At 46.9% G+C, this 26146-nt stretch overlaps 1 protein-coding gene across 2 annotated transcripts in view; it reads right to left on the bottom strand.

The window, feature by feature from the left end:
• The window catches only part of GABRB3 (gamma-aminobutyric acid type A receptor subunit beta3), a 968583-nt gene that overhangs the window by 153708 nt on the left and 788729 nt on the right, over positions 1 to 26146 (bottom strand). For both annotated transcript variants that reach the window (XM_078658235.1, XM_078658236.1), the window contains one exon: positions 16893 to 17030. In XM_078658235.1, coding sequence (XP_078514361.1) covers positions 16893 to 17030 — 138 coding nt within the window. The remainder of the gene's footprint in view (positions 1 to 16892; positions 17031 to 26146) is intronic.

Genomic DNA, 26146 nt, shown 5'->3' with positions numbered 1-26146 from the left:
CTGGATAGTCACCATACGGAATGATTGACTCTTCAGGAATGTATTGAGTGCCCTGAGATCTAGGATGGGCCTCCATTTCTTCCCTTTCTTTTGTATCAGAAAGAAGCGGGAATAAAATCCCTTCCCTTTCTGAGCTGATGGGACTCGCTCTATTGCTCCTTTCTTTAACATTGAAGAGACCTCCTGAAGGAGTAATCTTAAACGTCTGTGTTGAAGCTTGCGAGGAGGAGTTATCGGGGGAATTGAATTGAATTCCAACGAATGTCCGAATTGGATCAATTGGAGCACCCACCGATCCGTTGTTATTGATCTCCAATTGTGGAGAAAGTGTGTTAGTTTTCCTTCAAGTCTGAAAGAACGAGATGGTGGACGGACTGGCTGCTGGAAACGGTCATTGGCGTACGCCAGTGGGTTTCCTCTGGGTTTTTACCCTGTAGTTAGAACTCCCGTACGAGGTCTGGCGACCTTGTTGCTGTGATCGCTGCTGGTATTGCGATCGGCCTTGGTTATAGGAGTAAGAGGATTTGTTCTGGTAAGATCCTCTGTAAGAGGGCTGACCTCTACCCCTGTTCCCTCGAAAGGACTGGTTTTTAAACTGCAACGTGCCATGCGCTCGTGCCGTGTCCGTATCTTTTTTGATTGTTTGCAAGGCCTCGTCGATTTTCTCCCCAAAGAGATGTTGGCTATCATAGGGCATGTCGAGTACTTTGGTTTGTACTTCTTGACGGAAGGATATTGCTTTAAGCCAGCCCTGTCTTCGCAAGACTGCGGCACCTGCTAGCTGTCTGAAGCCGGTCAATGCAACAACTACAGCACAATCAATAAGTTCTGATGCCGATGTTTGGCCCTCCTTAAGGAGTGATTGGACTTCCTCTTTTAAGTTATCAGGCAGTTCCGTCAGATATGGAGCAATATCTTCCCACAATTGCCTGTTGTAGCGTCCTAGAAGCGCAATGGCATTATCTATTTTGACAGTCATGGCCGACGTGGTGGAAAAGCGTTTGCCAATACCGTCTAGTTTCCTGCCCTCCTTGTCTGGAGGAGCAGACAATGGGGAGGACGGATTCCTAGCGTTCTTTTGAGCCGCCTGGGTCACCACGGAATCTGGCTTGGGATGCCCAGTAAGGCAGGCTGGTGCTGTTGTCGGTGCCTTATACTTCTTGTCTAGTCTAGGTACCACTGCGGAGACCGAGGCTGGTGTCTGCATCAGTTGTCGTCCTTGTTCCCATATGTGATCAATGATAGGAATTGATCTGGTTGTTTTCCTAACTGGGTCTTTAAAATCATATAGGAAACAGTCGGTTTCATGGGATTCCATAGTCATATGGAACCTTGTGGCCGCTCTCTCCACTAAATTGTGAAATCCGCCAATGTCCACTGGCGGCGAGTTCGAGGTAGTGGGCTCAGGTGTGGCCGGAGAAGGAGCGATGTAGTCCTCATCGTCCCTATGGTCGGACAGGTCGTCCCGTACCTCCCCTTCTTCTGGTTCCTCGCCCTCGTCGTCAGAAGACGGGATATGATGTACTGGATCCCTATCCTGACGGATCACCAAAGGTGGTGGTCTAGGTCGTGGAGATGGGGTCGGTCCAGATGTAACTGGAGTCTTCTCCGTTGAAGGGGCCGATGGCGATTCAGGAAATCGCTTCTTGTAGTCTTGGATCAAGAACTGTAGGTCTGAGACTATAGACACCGGAAGGCATACCATAGGTGTGACTTGCGTCTGGACCTGTGAATGTACAGTCTCCTCCGTAAAAAACACATCATCTCCATCCCCATCTGTGCTTTGGCACTTTACTATGAGGTCCGAGGGACTGGTGGCCTGACCGTATTGGTCATCGTCCGATTCCTCGTCTTGCAGCAGACAAGATGGGGGTAATTTCTGCACCCTGCTTGGAGACGTTAAATCCGGTGTGATTGGCTTTTTTGTACTCTTTTTTGTTGGAATCAAGTCTGATTGTTTCCATAGCGTCGACGGTGGCGTTGTCGACGGCGTCATCGACGGTGTCGTCGTCGACTGAATTTCGATTGCCGATGGTGAGATCGTTGAGGGTGCGCTCGTCGACGGTGTCTTCGTCGTCGATGGAGCGGTCGTCGACGATGTCTTCGTCATCGACAATGTCTTTACCGTCGTCGATGTCTTCGTCGACGGCACGCTAGTCGACGAGGGTGTCTTCGTCGACGGTGCAGGCGTCGACGGTTTTGGTTTTGTCGTCGACGCTGTCGTCGTCGTCGACGACGTCGTCGACGGGATCTTAATCAACGTCGAGTGCTTTTTAATGAGAACAATCGACGACACAGGCTTATCCGCCGTCGACGATGGAGTAGTCGTCGTCGTCAATGAATATGCTGATGACGCCATCATCGTCTACACCGTCGTCGTCGATGTAGAAACATAGACTGTAGAGACAGTTTTCTTCAGCACTGAGGGAAGCGTCGAGGAAATCGTGGTCGACGACGGCGCAGGCTTCCTGAAGGCAGGGACCTCCTTGTCAGACGTTGTAGATTTTGCCTCTGAAGACTTTCTGACAGTCTTTATAGGAGGAACGTCTGTAGGGCTCGGGCAAGCAACCCTTGGCCTCTTCAAGGATAATTTAGAGGAAACTGAAGCCATCTCACCGTCCTCTGAAGACTCCAGGTTGTCTCTGGTTTTCAGCCTGTTCAACCAGAGGAGCAGCCTTCCTTCTCTGTCTTTTAATGTTTTTGTAGAGAATGTTCTACAAATTCTACATTCCTTAGGAGAATGATCAGGATAAAGACAGTATAGGCAAGTTTCATGCTTGTCATCGACGTGGAGCCTCTTTTTACCACAAGATGAGCAAGCTCTGAAGAGACCCTTCTTCTGTTGATCAGCCATTGTCGATTTGTGAAGGAAATATCCAATTTCTGTGAGAAAAAGAGATAAAACTAGGAAACCTGAGGAGAACTCAGGTGGAGACTCCCTAGCACAACGTGCGGTAGAAAATCTGAGAGACTGAGGCTCCTGCCAGGAAGGTTCTAGAGGAAGGTGGTAGCTGATTGGCTACCTTCTGGAGTTTGGTCCTTTTTACAAAAGGACATAGATAGGCTACTAAGGTTAGGCCCTTAGGCCTACTTTTCTCTAGGTATGTCTATAGGACATTACTTTTCTATGTACCGGAAACTCCCGTATCGACGACGGGGAATGATTCAGGCATGTGAATCTATGAAAGACACCCATAATACTGGATAAAGCGTACCTATTTCTCTTGCAATCCAAATCAGCAGATTACCCCATAAGTAGCACAATCATTGTAGTGCTATCTGATTAAGTGCCATGAACCAGTCATGAAGATGGCCATGATTTTGAAACAGGGACATACAAGAAAAGAACAGGTGGGATGACTCAAATAAATAGCATAAATTGGTGAAGATTCCTAGAAACTTGCTTGCTATGATTATTCCAGCTATGGTGTGTAATCCAGCTAAAATAAAGGAGTCTCATGATGGCAAAACTTTCCAATATACAGAGGCGGGAAGATCAGACTAGAAGTACTGAGATCTTCCGATAAACATCTTGCTGTTGGGATTCAGTGACTATATTGTGTCACCTAATTGTGCCTTAGTGGCACATATGTTCAATGTGGGACAGAAAATATATTGAAGTGGGTTGCATCGATGGGGTGTGAGATGCTCTTGTTTGATATCTTCCAGCCCCCTATTCTTTTTCCCTTCCTTGTCCAGCAACACTACTTCCTTAAGAGTCTCACAAGTAGAGAAGAACAAATTACTTAACCCAGTAATGCTTTTTCTGGTAGAGAATCTATCTACCCACAGATTCCTAATCTCAGAATATTCCCCAGGCGAGAGACTGAATCCAGAAAATTGTGAGCAGTACCTTTGTGCACCAGCACATCTGTTTGTCTTGTGACTAGTTCTTTGCCAAAAACGCAGAGCGAATGCAACTGTTTTGATCAATGTGTAGTGCACAAAGGGATCTTTTTGGGGAAAAAAAGTGCAGTTTGCAGAACGGAATCTGCGGTTAGATAGGGTCTCTAACAGCAAACGTTTAACTGAATGAGTAATTTGTTGCTTCTGATAACGATTTCAAACCACAGATTCCTCACCTTCGAAATAATATACAAGCCATAAGTTTCTGGAGGTGGGAGTGTGAACTAGTTAAATGAAAATTTTTTGGAGGAGCGAGCTGGCAAAATGACCATCATGACGGACCTGAAACGTCCATGCAGTAGTATTTTGTGAATACATGGAATGATGTCCACATGGCAGCTAGGCAGGTGTCCAGGGCAGATACCCCACATGCTAATGCAGTAGTGGCAGTCTTGGCCCTGGTGGAGTGCACCCACAAGCCCTAGGGGGACTGCTTCTTTACCAGCTAGCAGATTTTAATACAGAGCATTATTCATCTGGAAATGGTTTGTTTCTTCACAACCCTGCCCTTCTTTGCTCAATTAACCCAATGAGGAAATGATCGCCCATCCGGTGATATTTGGTGATATCAATATATAATAACAGTCCTTTTAGGTCCATACAGTGTAGCCTCTCCTCCTCTTTTGATAGACGAGGCGAAGAATAGAATGCAGGCAGAGCCATGCTCTGGTACACAGAAACAGGCCTGTCACCCTGGACACTCTTACTTTAGTTTTTGTATAGCATGGGTTGTGGTGATACACATTTTTTATTACCACCAGCCAATTTTTCTCTGGCTATTTACATCCATCCAAGTGTCAAGAATTAATACGGTACACACACGGTAAACATCCAATCTGTCGTAATACCGTCACCCACCAAACAATCTTTGTGGAAAAAGTGTGGAGAAGAGAGTGAGCCCCTCACGGAAGAACCGCAAAAATAAGAGTGTCTAGGGTGACAGGCCTGTTTCTGTGTACTAGGGTTTGAGTGGGGGGCGGCCTGTACCCTTTTTCTTTCCCCCTGAGACTCCAATTAATTGGACAAGAGCCATGCTCTGGCCAATCTGAAATGGAGTCACCACCTTTGGAAGAAACGAGGCAAGCATCCAAGGAACCAGTATGTCCAGGAAGAAATTGCTGTATGGAGGCTGGACTGACAGAGCCTGAACTTCACTGATCCTCCTGGTCACAGTAATGGCCACCAGGAACCCTGTTTTCAGAATCAAAAGCTGCAGAAGGCAGTTATGCAGAGGGTCAATGGTCAACACATGAGCAAAGTAAGGACCAAATTGAGATTCAATTGGGCTACCACAAAGGGAGAAGGCGGGAGAACATTTTACATACCTTTCAAAAACAGAGTCATAAAGGGTGACTTAAATAGAGTGGGTTGATCCAGCAGCCGCAAGAACGCCAAGATGGCTGATAAGAAAACAAGTTACTTACCTGTAACTTTAGTTCTCCAGTATTGGAATCTTTCATAGATTCACATGCCTGAATCATTCCCCGTCGTCGAGACGGGAGTCTCCGGTATATAAAAAAGCAGTGCTTAGTAGTATAGCAAACTGAAAAGAGGCCTAGGCCCATTTCCCTTTTGCAACCCATAGCCTTTGTTATGTAAAAAAGGCCCAAACTTTTCCCTGAACCAATCAGAGCTCCTCACCCTCTAGAACACTCCTGAGAGAACCTTCTGCCCCTCAGATTTTTCGCGCACATGTGCATATAACACACTTCTTGTGCTAAATCCGAGGTGAGCCTCTCAGGGGAGGAGGGTGGGTGCATGTGAATCTATGAAAGATTCCAATACTGGAGAACTAAAGTTACAAGTAAGTAACTTGTTTTCTTACTCCAGTATTGGAACTTTCATAGATTCACATGCCTGAATCAGAATAGCGAGCAGTGAAAGAACAAAGCACATTTTCCTGATACATTACATAATCATGCAATATCATTAGAAAATGAAGCATAATCTCATATACATATATACATACTTATATAAAATGTGACTTTGTAAACAAAAGAAATTATGGATGGAGGGATGCAAGAAAGGCTCACCGTTACTGGATGATATTCCGCAGTACCGCCTCTCCCACCGCCGCATCCGATTCTGCGGCTGCCTCCAAGCAGTAGTGCCTGGTGAAGGTGTGCGTAGATGCCCAGGTTGCTGCTCTGCAGATATCCTGGATTGGCACTCCTCCAAACAATGCAGTGGATGTGGCCACTGCCCTCGTGGAATGGGCACGGACTCGTGCAATAAAAGGCTTTCCAGCAGCTTGATGACAGTAGACAATTGCACTGGAAATCCATCTGGCAATTCCTCTCTTTGACAGCGGGAAACCTTTCCTGGGTGCGCTGAAGGCGACGAATAACTGGGAAGACTTGCGAAACGCCTTAGTTTCTTTCAAGTAAAATTTCATACATCTCTGAACGTCCAGCGAGTGTAATACTCTTTCTGCCGCTGTTGATGGATGAGGAAAGAAACGCTTCAGCACCAATGGTTCGTTCAAATGAAAATCAGTTGGCACCTTCGGAATGAACTTCGGATTTGTCCTGAGAAACATCTTATCCTCTTGAAATTGCAAGAAAGGCTCCTGAATCGTGAGCCCTTGTAGTTCCCCTACTCTTCTCGCTGAAGTCAATGCAATGAGAAGAGCCACTTTCCAGGACAAGAACTTCAGGTCTGCCCTGTGTATCGGTTCAAATGGTGGCTTCATCAATTGAGAGAGTACAATATTCAGATTCCATTAAGGTGGTGGAGGCTTTACTGGTGGAAAGACTCTGAATATCCCTTTCATGAATTGTTTGATAATCCTTGAGGACCATAAAGATGGGCCTGACGATGATCTCCTGTAGCGGGATAACGCAGCCAAATGCACCTTGATGGAGGCGTGTGCTAATCCTGACTTTGCTAACAGCAGAATGTAAGGTACATTTTGATGAGGTGCAGCAGTAAGAGGGTGGACATCATGCCTCTTACACCACAGACAAAACCTCTTCCATTTCATTCTGTAGGTTTTGTTGGTACTCTCCTCTCTGGCCTTGGACAGGATCTCCCTACATTCATGTGAGATGTTCAGATGGATAAACTCACAGTGTTCAGGAGAAAGGCTGCTAATCGCAAGGATTTCGGGTCCGGATGGCGCAGCTGCCCCTTGGACATTGTCAGAAGCGATGGAATCAGGCGCAACCGAATTGGACGGTCCTCCGACAGTAGCAGCAGTTCCGTGAACCAGTGTTGTCTGGGCCACCACGGGGCTACTAAGATCAGCCTGCACGGCTCTTTCTTGATCTTCACCAGTACGCGGGGGAGAAGAGGAATTGGAGGAAAACCGTAGGCAAAGATGCCGCACCATGCCATGGAAAACGCATTCCCCCAAGATCCCCTCTGGGGAAGCCAGCTTGCGAAGTACTGGCATTTTCTGTTTTCCTTTGTAGCGAAGAGGTCCACCATCGGTGTTCCCCATCTCCGAAAGACGCTGTCCAGGATCTCCTGGTCTAGCTCCCATTCGTGGCAGGACGATTTTAGCCTGCTGAGAGTATCTGCTTTGATGTTTTGATCCCCCGGGAGGTGTTCTGCTGTCAATGATATTCCCTGCTGAATAGCCCATTCCCATATCTCCTGGGCTTCCTGACACAGGGAGAGAGATCTTGTTCCCCCTTGCTTGTTTACATAATGCATTGCCGTAGTGTTGTCTGTTCTTATCAACACCGGCGCACCTTTTATCCTTGGCAGAAAAGCCAGTAATGCCAAGCGGATCGCCCTGAGTTCCAGCAGATTTATATGTAATTGTTGCTCCTCTGCCTTCCAACGGCCGCTGACCTGAAGGTCCTGAAGGAAAGCTCCCCATCCTTCTAACGACGCATCTGTCGTTACCACTAGCGGAGCTGCTCTTGCTAGAAATGTTAGTCCTTGAGACACATTTGCCTTTTGCGTCCACCACTTTGCTGCCTGCAGCATGACTGGTGTCACCTTTATTGTATCGTCAAAGGATCCCTTCGCCTGACGCCATTGGAGATCGATCTGTTCTTGCCATGGTCTCATCCTTAGCCTGCAGCAACGTACCAGTGGAATACAAGAGGACATTGTGCCCAGCAAGGATTTGTACCTGCGGACTGAAAGAGACTTTCTTTTTCCCAAGTCTTGGAAGAGGGAAACAATCCTCAGCTGTCTTTCCTTGGAAGGAAACGCTTTGTTGCATTCCGTGTCCAATATTGCCCCCAGAAATGTGATCACTCTTGCTGGGTGGAGGTTTGACTTTCCCTCGTTTAGAGTCAATCCTAAATTGGCGAATAAGTCTATGCAAGCTTGCGTCGACGCTCTGTCCTGTGTCTTTGATGGTGCCTTGACTAACCAGTCGTCGAGGTACGGAAATATTTGATGTCTTTGCTTCCTCAACACAGCCGCCACTGGAGCCAGGCATTTCGTGAACACTCTTGGCGCTGACTTCAAGCCGAATGGCAGCACCCTGAATTGGTAATGTCTTCCGGCTACCCAGAACCGAAGGTACTGCCTGTGTGCAGGATGTATTGGCACGTGGAAATACGCGTCTTGTAGGTCCAATGTGGTCATATGATCTCCTGGGTTTAATAACGGAAGGATGTTCTGTAGGGATACCATCCTGAAAGATTGTTTCTTGAGATAGGTGTTTAAGGATCTGAGATCCATAATGGGGCGCCACTGGAGCTTGTTTTTCTTGATAAGAAACAAATGGGAGTAAAACCCCTTGTTCTCCTGGGATTTCGGTACCGGTTCTATTGCTCCCTTTTGGAGCATTGCCCGAATCTCCTGCCGGAGTGGATGCAGATGATTGGCTCTTTGGTGCATCGGTGGCGTACAAGGGGGCGTTGGAAGAAATTCTAGGGTGTCACCGAATTGAACTATTTTGAGGACCCATTGGTCCGTTGTAATTGTCTGCCAATTGTGAAGATAGTGAGCAATCTTTCCACCCAGGGGAGCATCTGACAGAGCCGGAAGATGGAGATCGTCATTGCGACGGGTGTTGTCCTTTCCTCGGCCACCACGTCCTCTTGGAGTTGATTTTGTGTATCCTCCTGACTGACGCTGGTTATATTGTTGACGGTACGGCTGCGATGAGGACTGATAAGAAGATTAATATCTCCCTTGTTGGCATCCTCCCCTATACAAGGATTGCCCTCTACCCCTGGAGCCACGAAAAGGAGTTTTCCTGTACTGCAGTGTTCCCAGAGCCTTTGCAGTATCAGTATCCTTCTTGATACTTTCCAGCGTATCATCTATATGTTTTCCAAATAATTCTTCTCCATTGAAGGGAAGATCCAGGATTTTGTTTTGCACCTCCGGCCTAAATGCTGTTGCTCGTAGCCAACCTTGCCTGCGCAGGACCGCAGCTCCTCCCAGGGATCTAAATGCCGTGGTCGCTATATCCATTGCGCAGTCTATGACTTCAGCTGAAGTCCTCTCTCCTTCCATAAGAATTTTCTCTGCCTCCTGCTTTTCTGGATCTGGCACCAGGTTAACGTATGGAGACAGGTTGCACCACATCTGCCTGTCATACCTCCCCAATATAGCAAGGGCATTAGCGGCTCTTACAAGTAGAGCAGACACTAATGAAAAACGCTTCCCTGCGTTATCCAACCTTCTGCCCTCTTTGTCTGGAGTTGTTGCAATCGGAGTAGATGGGTTCCTGGATTTCTGCTGTGCCGCCTGCGTGATAATACAATCCGGTTTAGGATGACCCAAAAGGCAAGATGGAGCATCGACTGGTACTTTATACTTTTTATCCAGTCTGGCCAGAACCGGTGTTACCGTCGCTGGCGTCTCCATGACCTTGAATCCTTCTTTCCAGATATGAGACACTATAGGTAGAGATCGTACAGATCTCCTATACGAGTCTTTAAAGTCATATAGAAAACATTCCGTTTTCTCCTCTGTCATGGTCAGTGCAAACCTCTTAGTGGCTCTCTCCATCAGATTATGAAATCCACCAATGTCCTCCGGTGGAGAGTCCACTGGCCCCTGCGGAGGAGTTGCAGGTGATGGGGTGATATAATCATGCCATTCTGCACTTGTGTCCGCAATCTCACCATCCTCCTGATCCTCATCCGAGGTATCGTGGTGTGTTGTCGGTGGTAGTGACCTAACAGTAGGTTCCGGCACAATCTCTCTCCTACGAATCGGAGTTCCTGGAACCGATCGTGGACGTGGAGTAGCCTCTATGGCCTGTTGAGCGACTGGAGTCGCTGGGTATCTCTTCCTATAATCCTCCAACATTCCTTGGAGATCCTTCAACAAAGAGGATGGTACACTGGTCATCTCCTCTCGTTGCTGTTGTCGATATCGGTGTTGTTCCTGGGGTTGTTCTTGATAACCCCCATATTCCTCCTCAGAATCGTATTCTTGGCACTTGACCTGTAATTGCGAAGGGCTACTGGCAATACCATACTCCTCATCTTCCTCCTCATCTTCCTCCTCCAGTGAGTGAGACGGTAGCAATGGGGAGACCTTGCTTGGAGATGTAACCTCAGGTGTTATAGGTTTTTTCTAAGGCACCAACCTTTTTTCTGGTGTTTTTTCCCTCGTCGACGATCTTGTCGACGAGATTCCCATCGCCATCGTCGACCAAGTCATTGTCGTCGACGCTACCGTCGACGTTGTAGTGACCGTCGACGCTGTCCTCGTCGACGTCGTTGTCCTTGTCGACGCTGCCGTCGTCGACGTTGCCGTCGTCGACGCTGCCGTAGACATTCGTCGACGGTGAACCCGTCGACGATAAAGTCATCGACGGTGAAATCGTCGACGCTGTTTTCTCACCAGCCTTCTTCTTCTTCGTCGACGACGGAGGTGTTTTCGTCGTCGTCGATGGCCCCTTTTTAGTCGACGGTCCCGTCGACGGAGTTGATTTCTCCTCAGAAGGCGCAGAAGAAGATCGTTTGATGGTAATCTTGATCTTCTGAGGTGACTGTGGTGGATCTGAGGTGGATTTTGCTCCTTTCTCCTTTCACCTCACCAGCAGATCCCTTCTTCCCCTTAGATGAGACTGAAGGGGATTTTGAGGGACTGCGCCCTGAAGACCCTGGAGTGGTCTTTTTTGGGGCCTTCTCAGGTCTTTCCCCTGAGGAATGTGTCTGAGGAGATCTACTTCTCTTCTGAGATCTCTTAGACGCCACAGATTCCTCCTCACTCTCACTTGAGAGGATTTCCTTCCTGGCTTTGACTTTCTGAAGCCAGATCAGTAGCCTTCCCTCAAGATCTCTCAAGGTCTTATTTGAAAAGGTACGACATACCTCCTTGTGAGGGTCATCTGTATAAAGCCTCTTCTTGGAGCAGGTTGAACAAGCTCTAAATATTCCTTTTTTCTCTTTCTCAGACATGGTTGATGTAAAAACCTCAAATTCAAGTCAAAATACTGTAGAAGTAAAGAGTTTGAGCAGAGCTCATAGGAGACTCCCTAGCACAACGTGCGGTAGAAAAATCTGAGGGGCAGAAGGTTCTCTCAGGAGTGTTCTAGAGGGTGAGGAGCTCTGATTGGTTCAGGGAAAAGTTTGGGCCTTTTTAACATAACAAAGGCTATGGGTTGCAAAAGCGAAATAGGCCTAGGCCTCTTTTCAGTTTGCTATACTACTAAGCACTGCTTTTTTATATACCGGAGACTCCCGTCTCGACGACAGGGAATGATTCAGGCATGTGAATCTATGAAAGTTCCAATACTGGAGTAAATAACCTTTAAAAGTGCCCATAGCAAGGTCTTGGTAGGCTACAGAAAGAACAACAAAAGCCCAGCAAGAGGTACAGAAAGGGGTCCACATGGTGTAAGAAACTCCAAACCACAAACCTATCCCAAAGGCAGGAGTAGTCAGTCTTAGTGGAAGAACTCCAGGCAGCCAAGCTCATAAACATCGGGGAGAAGATAGAACACCTTCAACTGTAACAACTCATTCTCCATAAATGAAGTTCGAGTGCACACAGATTCAGGCATAGGACCATGCTCTGTTGTTACAACAGGGAATCCTCCCAAATGGCCAGCCTGACTGGAAGACTTTTGCTCATGATCAGGAGTTCGACTTAGATGACATACGCCTGGTCAGTCCTGATATTCTTGAGAACTCGGTGCAGGTGTGATATCGGGGTACAGACATACAGGAGTCCCAAATTCCACTTGAGAGAAAATTAGTCTCAGAGTGAGAACTGCTTTGGAATCTCCAAAGCATAGATATGCTGAGATTAAACATTCTCATTGGTGGCAAAAGGTTCTAACCAAGGTACTTCCCAGTCTCCAAAAGAGATCATGCACCACCTCCAGATGTAAACTGCATTCGTAATACGTAAGTTACACCCCCACCCAAGTGTTGTAAAAACAGGAAAATGCCCCAATGTTCCAGCCATGTCCAGAGGTGTAGAGCCTCCTTGCACAGGGTCCACAACCTCACCCCACCATGTTTGTTGCAGTAGCACATGGCAGTGGTCTTGTAAGTGAGCAATAGAACCAGCCTTCCTTTGAGAGATAGAAGGACAGTCTTTAATGCCAAGCAAATCACCTTCAGCTGCAGAAGACTGAAGTAGAGATAGGACTCTGCCGGAAAAAGGTGCCTGCTGCTGACCCAATCAAAGTTCATCAGCCACCACTGTAGATCGTTTGCAGTTCCCTCCGATATCTGACCCCATAGGAGAGATTTCTCTAATGCTGCACCCACTGAGACTTCAGGTCCATCTGCAGAGCCTGCATATGCTAGTGGGCATGCTTTATTAGCAGGATGCAGGAGACTATGAGATCCAGCACCCTCAGAGTCAGTCTCACTGAAATCCAGGACAAAGGCTGAAGCATAGGAATAATACCCTGAATATGCCGAACTCACCACTCTGGAGCATAAGCGTGGAACTCCACTTTGTACAGAATGGCTCAGATGAAAGTGAGCATCTGGGAGGGAGTCAGGTGTGGCTTTGGCATGTTGATAGTGAACTCCAGTAAAGCAGAAGTTCTGTCATAGTATGGAGGTGGGTGACAACTGTTTGGGGCAAGCACGCATTCAACAGCCAGTTGCCAAGGGATAGAAAGAGTGGCACCCCTAATCTTGGTAGATGAGCTGCAACCACCACCATCACTTTCAGAAACACCCAAGGGGAACTTGTGAGGCCAAAGCGGAGCTCAGCATACTGAACATTCTCATATTGAAAATATTGAAATACACACCCCGTAGATCTAGCGTTATCATCCAGGCTCCAGGATAGACAGGACCTATGCGAATGAAAGCATCTCTGTCCTTCTTCAGCACCAAGAAGTAGCGGAAATAACAACCATGCTCTTCTTCTTGTGTGGGTACGATCTCAAAGGCTACTGTGTCCAAAAGAGCCTGCAATTCATGACAAAGCAAGAAAAGATGATACTCTGTCAGCCATTCTTGGGATGGTGGGAGAGCTTGATGTGTTCACAAAAATGGTAGACCAAACCCCTTTTGGATGATCTGAGGCACTTGTGGGATCTAATTGCTGATCATTGGGGCAGGTGGTAACTAATTCTGCCAACAACAGGCTTGCTGGGCTGGATGGATGACCCACTGTAGGGGTTTTATGAATGTAGCAGCCAGATGGGTGGGGGACTGGAGAGCATGCTGAGACTATCTAAAGCATCCTTTCTGAGCTATGCGACCCCATCATCAAAATAGAAGGCAGGCATCTGGAATGGTTATGGATGAAACAGCGGCAGGCCAAAGATTCCGCTTCTACGTCCACAGCAGGGGTGGAAGGACTGCCCATGCAAACAGATTGAGGGGGAAAGTCTTAGGGATCTGTCATTAACCCTGCTATAGCAAAAGTGCCCGAGCACGGCATCAGCCTTGTTGCTAAATAGACAGGAGTCATCAAAGGGCAGGTCAATCAATTTAGATTGTACATCCCCTGAGAACCCAGAGAACCTTAAGCAGACATGGTGACGCAACACCACCGCAGAAGCTGTGGCTCTATCCAGGGAGTCAGCACAGGGTAGCGAACTTCACTGCATAGCTGCCTTCCACGAGAGCTTGGTTGAGAACAGCACATACTTGCTTGGATAACATGGTTAGCAGCTGCGCAACTGAATCTCACAATACATGGGAATATCTGCCCGAGAGGCATACGGTGTTCACCGATTGATGGGCGTGGCTGGTGGAAGTGAATCTCTAGCCGATGGTGTGGTAGGGAATGCACATGGGTGTTCTTTTGCTGCTGAGGCCTGCACCACCAGGCTCCCAGGGAAGGGGTGCTAGGGAAGGAAAGCTAGAGGGTGCAGACATGCAATCATACGATGCACAGGAGGCCCTGTGCAAGGTTTTGCCCAGACCCTCAGTAGAATGAAAGTGAGGGCTTCATTAAAGTGGAGCATTGGTTCAGATAAGCTTGCTTCAGGTTGAAGTACCTACAATGAGGCATTCATCTTGACCTCGACGACTGGCAGTTGGAGCTCGAGGCCATCCGCAGCTCTGCAGATCACAGTTGTAAAGGGTGCGACTGGGTGTATGACATTACAACGCATGCTTTTACATCGCATGCCTTTACAACGCAAGTATTACAAAGCAGTCCATTACAACGCATAGTGCTTTGGGGTGCTGGATAGTGAATAGTTTAATTTACTATTCCAACTCCAGTCCCCGTGGACACTAGGGAAGGTTATTGGATAGTAAATTAACCTATTCCCTATCCTAGAGCGCCCCCCAGAGCAATGCGTTGTAATAGTTTGCATTGTAATGGTTGCGTTGTAAAAGCTCTGCGATGTAAAAGTTGCGATGTAAAGGTTGTTTACCGTGCGACTTCCTCCTAAACTTGGCTGGGAGAGGAAACCATGCCTGCCTCTGGGGAGGTACCTAGGCTACTGGCATCGCACAGCTCCTCATATCAGCTATCATCTGGGTCATCCAAGTGACCATATACCTCCTACTGATCACCTCCTTCACGAAGGTAGGGGTCAGAAGGAAAATCCAGGGGATGTTGAGGTCTGGACAGCACTAATGTCAAGTGGTACAGGGTCAGGTATGATAATTGTCAAGTAATCTAAAGGTGCCAGTGATGGAGCCGAGGTAGGGGGAAGCAGCTGGAGTAGTCCAGATCCGGGGGGGAGGGGATGTGTCAGATATAGAGAACCCAGCTGGCACTGAGGACGTACACACCGTGGAAAAGCCAAAGGTGTCACCTGACGGCTTCGTCTGGCCTAAAGGCATTCCAGAGTGAGTCAGTGGCCCAAAGATAGTGTGCATGGCATCATAAAATTCATTACGTTAGGTGGGCATCACTCTGGTGCCAGGAACCTCAGGGTAGTGCAGAGCGGGGTGACGCAGGCTCCACAGGAAGGAGAGGGGCACAATGTCAAGAAGGTGAAGTCAAAGAGCGCTTGGACTCTTTCTTTTTTGACTTATCCAACTTTGACAAGGATGTCTTGATGCTGGAAGACTACCATCCACAGGAATGGTTTCTGGAGCAGCCTTGAGTTCGTCAACGGGAGCGGCGCAGAGCCTTCTTCTGCCATGCCGCCGCTTACTTGCCTGCTTCTGAGTAGTCTTCGTGTGTATGGACTTGCACTCAACAAAGGCCTTGGGGTCATGGCCAGAACCCAGGCACCGGAGACAAAACTGGTGGGGGTCAGGCACAGATATTTTCTTGTGACAGTCCCACAAGGTTTGAACCCTGAGAGGTTAGAAGGGGACATAATACCCTTTGCAAACTAGAAGCAACATTCCAAATTATCAACAAAAAGTAAAAAGAAATGTGGCCAAAAAGTGTTGTAGGTTGCACCCTGGATCTGCCATGGACCGAAAGGAATTGATGTCACTATGCCAGAGTGACACCTATATAGGCACAGAAACATCACTTCCGACACAGATGACACAGAAGGGGAGCCGAATGACACCACATACCGACGCACACAGAAACTGCTCAAGATTTTTCATGTCCAGTCTAATAACAAGGGCATATTCTAAGGTGAGGAATCTGCAGTTAGAAGTCTCAATTAGAAATAGTAATTTTTTTTCATTTAGCGCTTCCTCAGAGATTACTGCTGTTAAAACTGGTGGCATGAGTTGGATTTATGAGAGACTGCTAGCGGCAAATAGTGTCTGAACTTCACAAACATGCAATTGTTTCCTCAGGGGAGATGTCCATGAAATTAGGACTTAACACATGTCCAGTCAGAAACTGCTGCACACACTTCTGTCTTCAAATGACATTGAACAATATTAATATGTTCCTGTCAGTGATGTTGATAATGCACAAGTGTCCGTCCTTATTGATGTTGTTCACAGGACTTTGAATACAAAACTGACCTAACTTCCTATGCAGGGCAAAATGTAATACTGGAACTGCTAGCTACCTCAAAGCTATAGGGTCTAATAGAGCACCAGAAATCTGCTGCCAATCCATTCTAGTTAACTTTTCTGTTGTCTTCCCTACTTTTTTCCCACAAGGAGGATTAAAGAATTATACTCTCCTGTCCTTATTTTCTGGATTTATGGTTTTGTTCACATTGTATTATTTTTAAATGGAAAAAGTAATGTTCTGTCAATGTATTGCATTGTATGGCATATAAAAACTCTGTTTATCTCTAGAAAGGTAGAAAGATGCTCCAGGATCCTACATATGAGTGAGACAGCTCAGTGTTTATGATTAACAATGAAGTTACCATGATATGGAAACCTTATGATCAACCTTATGATCAACAACACACTTATGTAGCTTTATGCTCTCAAAAGTATAGTAGTGTGTGTCCAATCACTATTATTGTTCCATAAAATAAGTGCTGAAGTAAGCATTGCTCATAATGGGAAAAAAATAATTAGACAAGTGAAGTATAGATACTGTTTTAAAATACTTTGATGAAAACATAATTACATTTCTATACAAATTCATCAGTTTATTTTCCACTTCTCAAGGTAATACATATATAATTCTGCTGTCTGCGGTCCAGTGTTTTACAGGTGTACATTCCTTGTATTTTAGTTTTACAGCAACACTCTCAAAATTAAATGTAGTGTTTATACATCAAAAACATGGTGTACTGGAAACATTACCTGTGGCAAAGACAACATTCCTAGATACCCGCTTGTATTCCACTATGGAGAACTGAGGGAGCTCAATCCTTTCTACCCCTGTAACCGCATTGTCTCCACCGTTCCAATAAAATTCAATATCATCTGTTGTGTAGCCATCTAGAAAAAAATAGCAAACAATCAAATATTACAAAAATATCTACACCTGCATGTATTTTGCTCAAAAGCATTCCATCGCAAACAGCAGGGTTAACTACTGTTTTAGTCTTCGACAGAGTTCTTCCTAGAATTCATCATCACTGAATTAACTATGAGTGTAGCTAGAATGTCCTAATCTTAAGAGAATTCAGCTAGTTGAACAAAAATAGAGATTATGCAGAACCGACATTCCAAAAAGACGAGACGAAAACCTTTCAAACTGTCTAACTATAACTCGCGCCCCTGCAATGCACTGCTTATGACCTCACTTATTACATTACTCATGACATGGGTTGTGACATCACTGGTGACATCTCAAATGCCATCACTGATAAAATCACTGATGATATCATCTGATGACTGTGAGTGTGTTAAAAAAAATATATATACCAAGGTGTATTGGTGAATCAGTGGGTGTACGAGTGCCCATATGGATGATTCAGTGGGTGCGTAACTGACTGTATAAGTGATTAGGTGTCTCAATGAATATATGGATGAGTGACTGATTGTGTGAATGTTTTTATCAGTCTGTCAGTTGGTGTCCAAGTGGCTGTATGGGTGTGTGAGTGGGTACATGAGTGGATGTATGGGTGATTGATTGGCTGTATAAGTACCTGTATAGGTGTCTGAGTGTCTGTGTCAGTGGGTGGGGGTGGGTGACTGCCTGTGAATGAGTGAGTGGGTGAGTCAGAAACTGTATGGGTGAGTGAGTGTGTTTATGGCTTTGTGGGTGAGTGGATGTGTCAATGGTATATGGGTAACTGGGTATGTGAAAGGCAGTATAGGTGAGTGATGGCGTATATGAGTGCCTGTGTGAGGGAATGTGAGAGTAGCTGTATGGGTGAGTGTGTGCTTATGTCAGTGACTGTATAGGTGAGTGAGTACATGTTAGTATCTGTATGAGTAAGTGGGTGTGTGTGTAATTGTATGGGTAAGTGGCTGTGTGATTGACTGTATAGGTGAGTGAGCATGTGTATGAGTAGCTCTATGGGTGACTGACTCAGGGTGTGAGTGGCTGTATACGTGGATATGCAGGTGGCTGTATTAGTGCGTGAGTGGGTGTTTGAGTAGCTGTATGGGTGAGTGAGTGGATGTGTGTGTATAGATCTATGAATCAGTGAGTGGGTGTATAAGTACTGGTATGGGTCTGTGAATGGGTTTGTGAACGGTTGTGTGGGAGTGGGTGTATGAAAGGTTCTATGGGGGTGAGTGGTTGTGTTAGTGTTTTTGAAGATGATGTCATTTGAGATGTCATTAGTGATGTCACTGATCATGTCATGAGTGATGTAATATGTGAGGTTGTGGCCTCCCAAGACCTCTCAGCAATCTCACTGTGTGCGCCTTACTGGAGATAACAAGTTGGCTTGTTGGCCCCCAAGGATCCTCAGCATCCAATGGGACTTCATCCCCCAACCAGCAGTGAGCCATGTGGAGCATTGGCAGAGTAGTGGAGAAAGGAGGCATGCCTCAGCGACTTGCAGTCTTCTTTTTTAAATTATTTTTTTAATTAATGTATGTATTAAGGGAGGGGGCTCATGGCCCCCCTTCCTTGGATTGATTGCAGCCTCAGGGACCCAATCCCCCGGGGTCCAGCTTTATTTTTTTATTTGAAGAAAAAGGGGAGGGGGGCCATGTGGCCCCCTCTCCCCAGGGCCGGTTTCGGCCCTTAGGACCCCATCCCCTGGGGCCTGGCCTCTCCATTTGGGAACACGGTAGGAGCAGCTCCCCGCCTCCTGCGGAAGACGCCACTGTTTTGAGACCCAGGGTGCTGTTGAACATGCAACTCCCTGGATCTCAAAGCAATGTTTCTGTTACAACAGGCAGGGAAACAGACACATGCTCTGCTTTCAGCAACCAAGAGGAATTTTTCTCCTCTCGCTTGCTGGGAAGCTCCTGCCAAGCCAAAGCAAACTGCAATGTCCCGGGAGTGAGCACTGCTGGAGTTGGCCTTGGGGTTCGCGGGACCCAGGGCCTTCTAGAATTCCAGGAGGGGGGCGCGCGGCCCCCTCCTTTTTTTCATGTAGCCCTGGGGAGGTGGAAGTCCCCGGGGGTCTGCAACGGACCCCCTTAATTACTGTGTTTGAGCCCCGGGGAGGTGGTGTTCCCCGGGGCAGTGGTAGAGGCCGGAGGACCTCACCCGCATTTTTTTTTTAAAACTGTGTGCAGCGGGCCCCCCAGCATTTGGAGTGTTCATTGCCATGGGGAGGTGGCAGTCCCCAGGGCTGAGGGTGGCCGAGCGCCCTACCACATTTCTACTGTTTACTGCCATGGGGAGGTGGTGGTACCCAGGGGCGCGCAGGGGGGCTGAACGGGCCCCCGCATGTCTACTGTTTACTGCTCCATGGAAGTGGCAGTCTCTGGGGCTTTATATAAGCCTAGGAGGGGGGCCCCATGATCCCCCTCCTTCATTACCCTCGTGTCCCCAGTACCTGGCCCACCTGGGGGCTGACAATAAACGAAGATCCACGGATGCCACCGGAAAAAAATGCTTTATTGGTCCCGGGGGTCCTATTGGGATCCCCTCCCAAGATGCCTCGGTCGTCAAGGTGTTTCTACCCTGCCCCCTTTTCTTTTTTCTTTTACATTTTTTGTGGGACTCAGTTCAACTGAGTCCCAAGATGGCTGCCAACACTACCTGGTTGAAGTGTTAGCAGGCAATCAAATTTAAGTAGTGTCTATGTGTTTTGTTGGGCTCCTGGATATCTATATTTTTTCAACTTAAATATCTCTGAAACTACTGAATAGTTTTACAACAAACCACAAAAAACACGGTTTCTGAACCCAACATCTAGTTTATGCCAAATCTGGTGTAATTCCGTTCAGCTGTTTGGGCTGCAGATTGGTTCAATAAATGAAAAATCCCCATAGATATAACACGGGGAAACGCGTTTTGGGTGCTCCCTTTTTTTCTCGGCCCCTGCTTGACACCACAAAGCTTTCAACACAACAGCTCAACCAAAAAGGGGATGCTATTTGAAAATTGTGCGAAGATTCATCAAGACACGCCAAAGTTATTGGAAAAACAAAAAATGCTTTTCCTATGAAAACCTTGGTCCTAACTATAGCTACTTACTGGCGACCGCTAGTAGGTAATACAAATATATGGGAAAGATCTTTTTGGGGGTTTAGGGTGGGTAAGAGTAGATGGATTTATGGGTTGTAAAGGTTTTTAGGGTTTAGAGTAGGTATGGTTTTTTTGGGTGGTAAGGGTTTTTTTAGGGTTTAGGCTGGAAATGGGTTTTTGGGTGGCAAGGGTATTTTTAAGGTAAGCAACGTATGGTGGGTGGCAAGGGTACTTTTAGGGTTTCGGGTGGGTATGGGGTTGTGGGTGGCAGGGTAATTTTAGGGTTTGGAGTGGGTATGGGTTTTTAGATGGCAAGAGTATTTTTAGTGTTTAGGGTGATTATGGGTTTTGGGTGGCAGGGGTAATGTTAGGGTTTAGGGTGGAAATGGGTTTTTGGGGAGGAGGGTATTATTAGGGTTTAAGGTAGGTATGGGTCTTTGAGTAGCAGGGGTATTTTTAGGGTTTAGGATAGGCACTGGTTTTTGGACGACAACATAATTAGGATTTAGGGTGGGCATGGGTTTTTTTGGTGGCAGGGGTACTGAAGAAATGTGTTACTTACCTGTAACAGCAGTTATCCAGTATTGGTATCTTTCATAGATTCACATGCCTGAATCATTCCCCGTCGTCGGGGTGGGAGTCCCCGGTAAATAATTATAGTAATGTCACATGGACATATACTTAGTACTAGGCCAGAGGCCTCACATTAGTAGCCTATCTAGGTCCTTATGTAAAAAGGACCAAACTTTGGCCAGTAGCCAATCAGCCCTCATCACCCTCCTGACCTTCCTGGAAGGAGCCCTTGTCCCTCAGATTTTCGTAAGCACCGTGCCAAGTAGTACCTACTGAGAAGACTTAGGTGAGCCCTTCCAGGGGAGGCGGGTGGGTTGCATGTGAATCTATGAAAGATACCAATACTGGATAACTGCTGTTACAGGTAAGTAACGCATTTCTTATCCAGTATTATGGGTATCTTTCATAGATTCACATGCCTGAATCAGAATAGCAAGCAATAATGAGCACATTTCTCACATACATCTTGAAAGACATAATAAACTTATCATAAGTTGTTACACAGTTTACATGACACTCACAACCTGATAAGAAATGTGCGATAAATTACCTGGAAGGTGGGATGATAGGAAGAAGGCTCACCTCTAATGAAATAGATGACGTAGGACAGCCTGTCCTACTGCTGCATCCTTCATAAGTTCAGAATCCAAGCAGTAGTGCTTGGTGAACGTATGCGGCGTCTTCCATGTCGCCGCTCTGCAGATGTCGACAATGGGTACCCCAGCAAAGAGCGCCATGGATGTGGCTACCGCTCTAGTGGAGTGTGCTCGAACCTTTGAAGGCAGAGGATGGCCCGCCTGTTGGTGACAGAATGCGATGGCCGCTGAAATCCATCTGGAAATGCTTTGTTTTGTCAATGCTAGGCCTTTCCTGGGCCTACTAAATGCCACAAACAATTGGTTGGACTTCCGAAATTGCTCTGTCCTGTGTATATAGAACTTGAGACATCGTTTGAGGTCCAATGAGTGTAGAGATCTTTCAGCCGCAGATGATGGATTTGGGAAGAAAGATCTCAGGACAATAGGTTCATTAAGATGGAAAGAGGACGGAGCCTTAGGTATAAATTTTGGATTAGTCCTTAAAATGACCCTGTCATTCTTGAACTGGATAAAAGGGTCTTGCACAGAAAAAGCCTGCAGTTCACTCACTCTCCTTGCTGACGTGAGCGCCAGTAGTAGAGCTGTTTTCCATGACAAATATTTAAGATCTGTTTTGTGAATTGGCTCGAACGGGTGTTTCATTAGTTGAGCTAGTACCACATTTAGTTGCCATGTAGGTGGTGACACTCGTACTGGAGGGAAAGTTCTGAATAATCCCTTCAGAAACTGCTTGACCAGTCTGTTGGTCCATAGTGAAGCGCCACACGAAGACCGTCTAAACCTGGAGATGGCCGCTAGATGGACTTTTATTGAAGCGTGTGCCAGCCCTGAATTGGCTAGGTGGAGCAAATAGGGCAGAATTTGTGCTGGAGTAGAAGTGAACGGATGCAATTTCTGAGTCCTACACCACAAACAGAACATTTTCCACTTAAGGGAATATGTCTTATTAGTACTTTCAGCCCGGGCCCGGGCTAGAACGACTCTGCATTCCTGTGGAAGATCTAGATTCTGGAACTCTCTGAACTCAGGAGCCAAGCCGATAATTTGAGAGATGTTGGATCCGGATGTTGGACTTGTCCCTGGTTCATTGTAAGGAGATGTGGGCATGGCCTGAATAGAATTGGAGGTTCCAGCGATAGAAGGTGTAGTTCTGTATACCAGTGCTGGCGTGGCCAAGCTGGGGCTATCAGGATCATGGTACAACTTTCTGCTTTCAATTTCCGGAGAACCCTTGGGATTAGGGGAAACGGTGGAAAAGCGTAAGCAAAGGTCTTGCACCATGTCATCGAAAAAGCATTCCCCAGGGATCTTTTCTGGGGAAGCCAGCTTGCGTAACGTTGGCATTTCGCATTCATTTCCGTCGCAAAGAGATCCAGGTGAGGCTTGCCCCAACGGGAGAACACTGAGTCGAGCGTCTTCTGGTCGAGCTCCCACTCGTGGCAAATTGAGCGCTGTCTGCTTAGCGAGTCTGCCAGGATGTTGTCTACTCCTGGGACATACTCTGCCCGCAGAGGAATGTTGTGCTGGAGTAGCCACCTCCAAATTTGCTGAGATTCGCGAGACAACGTCTTGGATCGAGTACCTCCCTGTTTGTTTAGGTAGTGCATTGTGGTGGTGTTGTCCGTCCTCACAAGCACTGGGAAGCTCCTGATTCGGGGTAGAAATGCCCGAAGAGCTAAGCGTACTGCTCGTAACTCTAGCAAATTGATGTGGAGTCGTTTTTCTGCCACTGACCACTGACCTTGTACTTGCAATTCCTGAAGGAACGCTCCCCATCCTTCCAGTGATGCGTCCGTGGTTATGACATAAGGGGAGACTGGGAGTAAAAAAGGAAGGCCTTTGTTCAAGTTGTCGCCCAGAAGCCACCATCTCAGAGCCTTTTTCATGACCTGAGTGATATTGACCCAGTTGTCGAAAGATTCTGTACTTTGGATCCACTGATTTGTTAAAGCTTCCTGTAGAGGTCGCATGTAGAGACGACAATGCGGAATGAGAAATATGTTGGAAGACTTCATTCCTAGCAACGACTTGAATAGTCGAACCCTGACTCTCTTTTTGGTCTGAATTTGGACGGCCAGGTTTCTCAGCTTGACCTGACGTTCCCTGGAAGGGAAGGCTTTCTCCTGTTGTGTATCCAATGTCGCTCCTAGGAAGTTGAGACGTTGTGATGGACGTAGATTTGACTTTTCCTGGTTGAGCGTTAGGCCTAAGTTCTCGAAGAGACGAAGGCAGGCGGTAGAGGACTTGGCCACGCCTGTCCAGGTAGGAGCCTTGACAAGCCAGTCGTCCAGGTAGGGAAAGACTTGATGATGATGCTGGCGAAGGTATGCTGCTACCGGAGCCAGACACTTCGTAAAGATGCGTGGAGCTGACTTCAGGCCGAATGGTAAGACTCTGAACTGGTAGTGCCTGCCAGCCACTGTAAACCTCAGGAATTGTCGATGACTCTTGTGAATGAGGATATGAAAATAGGCATCCTGGAGGTCCAAGGACACCATATAGTCTTTTGAATTGAGCAGGTGTAAAACCTCCTGAAGGGTAACCATACGAAAAGACTGCTTCTTGAGGTATTTGTTTAGGTTTCTCAAATCCAGTATCGGTCTCCACTGCTTCTTCTCCTTTTTTCTGATCAGGAAGAATCGGGAGTAGAATCCTCTCCCCTTTTGTTCTCGAGGAACTCTTTCCACTGCTTTTTTCTGAAGCATTAGCAAGAGTTTCTGTTGAAGTATGTGTAGATTTTTGTGTTGCGCCGGACATGGTGGATTTGGAGGAGGATGCTCCAGAAACTCCAGAGTGTGTCCGAAGCGGACTAACTGCAACACCCAACGATCTGCAGTAATTTTCTTCCAATTGTGAAGGAAGTTGGTACTTTTTCCTCCAACTACGAACTGTGGAGAAGAGGTGGAGGCCAGCTGGAGAAAGCAGTCATTGACGTCTGTTATTGTCTTTCTTTCCTCCTCTTCCTCGAAAGGACGACTTGTTATATGAAGATTGTCCTTGTTGTTGTTGCCTCTGCTGATATTGAGGTTTGTACTGTTGGGAAGAATTATAAGAGGACTTGTAACCTTGATAGTTGCCACGAGACTGTTGTCCTGGACCTCTGGACCCTCGAAAGGAATTCTGCTTGAATTGTAGAGTGCCGAGAGCTTTCGCCGTTTCGGTATCCTTCTTAATGCCTTGTAGCATGTCATCAATATGTTCACCGAAAAGGCGCTCCCCATCAAAAGGCATGTCGAGGACTTTGGCTTGCACTTCAGGCCGGAATGCTGTGGCTTTAAGCCAGCCCTGGCGCCTTAAAACTGCTGCTCCCGCCAATTGACGGAACCCTGTGGAAGCAATATCCAAGGCCACCTCTATCATCTCTGAAGCAGAGCGTTCACCCTCCAGCAAAATCTTTTTAACCTCGTCTTTCTGGTCTTCTGGAATTGCCCCCAGATATGGGGCTATATCTGCCCATATCTGTCGATTATAGCGACCTAGTAAAGCCAGAGAATTTGCAGCCCTGATTGATAGGGCGGACATGGAGGAAAATCTCTTGCCAATGGCATCAAGCTTTCTTCCTTCTTTATCAGGAGGAGCGGTCATTGTCGCTGACGGATTGCTGGACTTCCGCTGAGCGGCCTGAGATATAACTGAATCAGGTTTAGTTTGACCAGTCAAACATGCGGGTGCAGTGTCTGGGGCTTTGTATTTCTTTTCAAGTCTAGCCGGCACTGGAATGAGAGAGAGAGGAGTTTTCATTATTTTTTGTCCTTGCTCCCATATATAATCGATTACTGGAATGGAGCGAGCTGACCTTTTGAAGGGTTCTTTGAAATCATGAAGAAAACAGTCCTTTGTTTCTGTTGCTATTTGGATGTTGAATCGTGCAGCCGCTCTTCCTACGATATTATGGAATCCCCCTAAGTCCTCAGGGGTTAAATCGTCCTGTACCTGGTCTGGGGATATTGGATCTGGGTTAGTATTATCATCAGAATCCATATCATCGTCATCATGTATTTCGCCTTCTTCATCTTGGGCCTCATCAATTCTCACTTCTTCCTCATAATCTTCCTCATCTGTAGAAATTTGAGGAGGAAATGTCTCTTGTTCCTGATGCACATCCCGCGGGAGAGGCCGCTGTCGATGTTTAGGAGTTGGTGTTTCCTGTGGTACCTGTACTCCAGAGGCAGGAGCAGATGATGGAAATCTTTGTTTATAATCTGAAATCAGAAATTGTAGGTCAGAAACAATTGAAGCCGGAAGGCACACCATAGGCTGAACAGTGGTATGCTCTTGAATTGATTCTTGAATTGTAATTTCCTCAAAATCTTCACAGTCCGAACTCTCATGAATCTTGATGTTGAGATGAGAGGGACTGGATGCTATGGGAAACGGACTGATCTTCTGGATCTTCCGTGTTTAAAAACTGCGTTGGCAACAACTGTTGAACCTTGCTGGGTGAGGTCATCTCTGGTGTGACCAAACATGACGACATTTTAAAGTGTGTATAGGTATACTTCAATGAGGGAGAGCCCTTGGAGTGTAAATCCTTTGACGCGGTGTCTGTTGATGGTGTAGCGTCTACTATTTTTGATGTTTCAGGTGTTTTCATTGTCATGGATGTCTTCGTCGACGACATCCTCGTCGACGGCGGCGTCGACACTGTAGCTTTCGATGACGACGATGCCACCGTCGACGGCGCCGTCGACGGTCTTGTCGTCGACGGTCTTGTCGTCGACGGTCTCGTCGTCGACGGCGGCGTCGACGACCTCGTCGAAAACGGTGTCCTCGCCGACGAGGAACTCGTCGACGGCTGTATCTTCGTCGACGGTTGTGTCTTCGTCGACGATGGGATCTTC

Source organism: Lissotriton helveticus, chromosome 8 (assembly GCF_964261635.1).
Source record: "Lissotriton helveticus chromosome 8, aLisHel1.1, whole genome shotgun sequence".
NCBI classification, from domain to species: domain Eukaryota; kingdom Metazoa; phylum Chordata; class Amphibia; order Caudata; family Salamandridae; genus Lissotriton; species Lissotriton helveticus.
The sequence above is the reverse complement of the archived record's forward strand: the minus strand, read 5'-3'. Positions and strand labels throughout refer to the sequence as shown.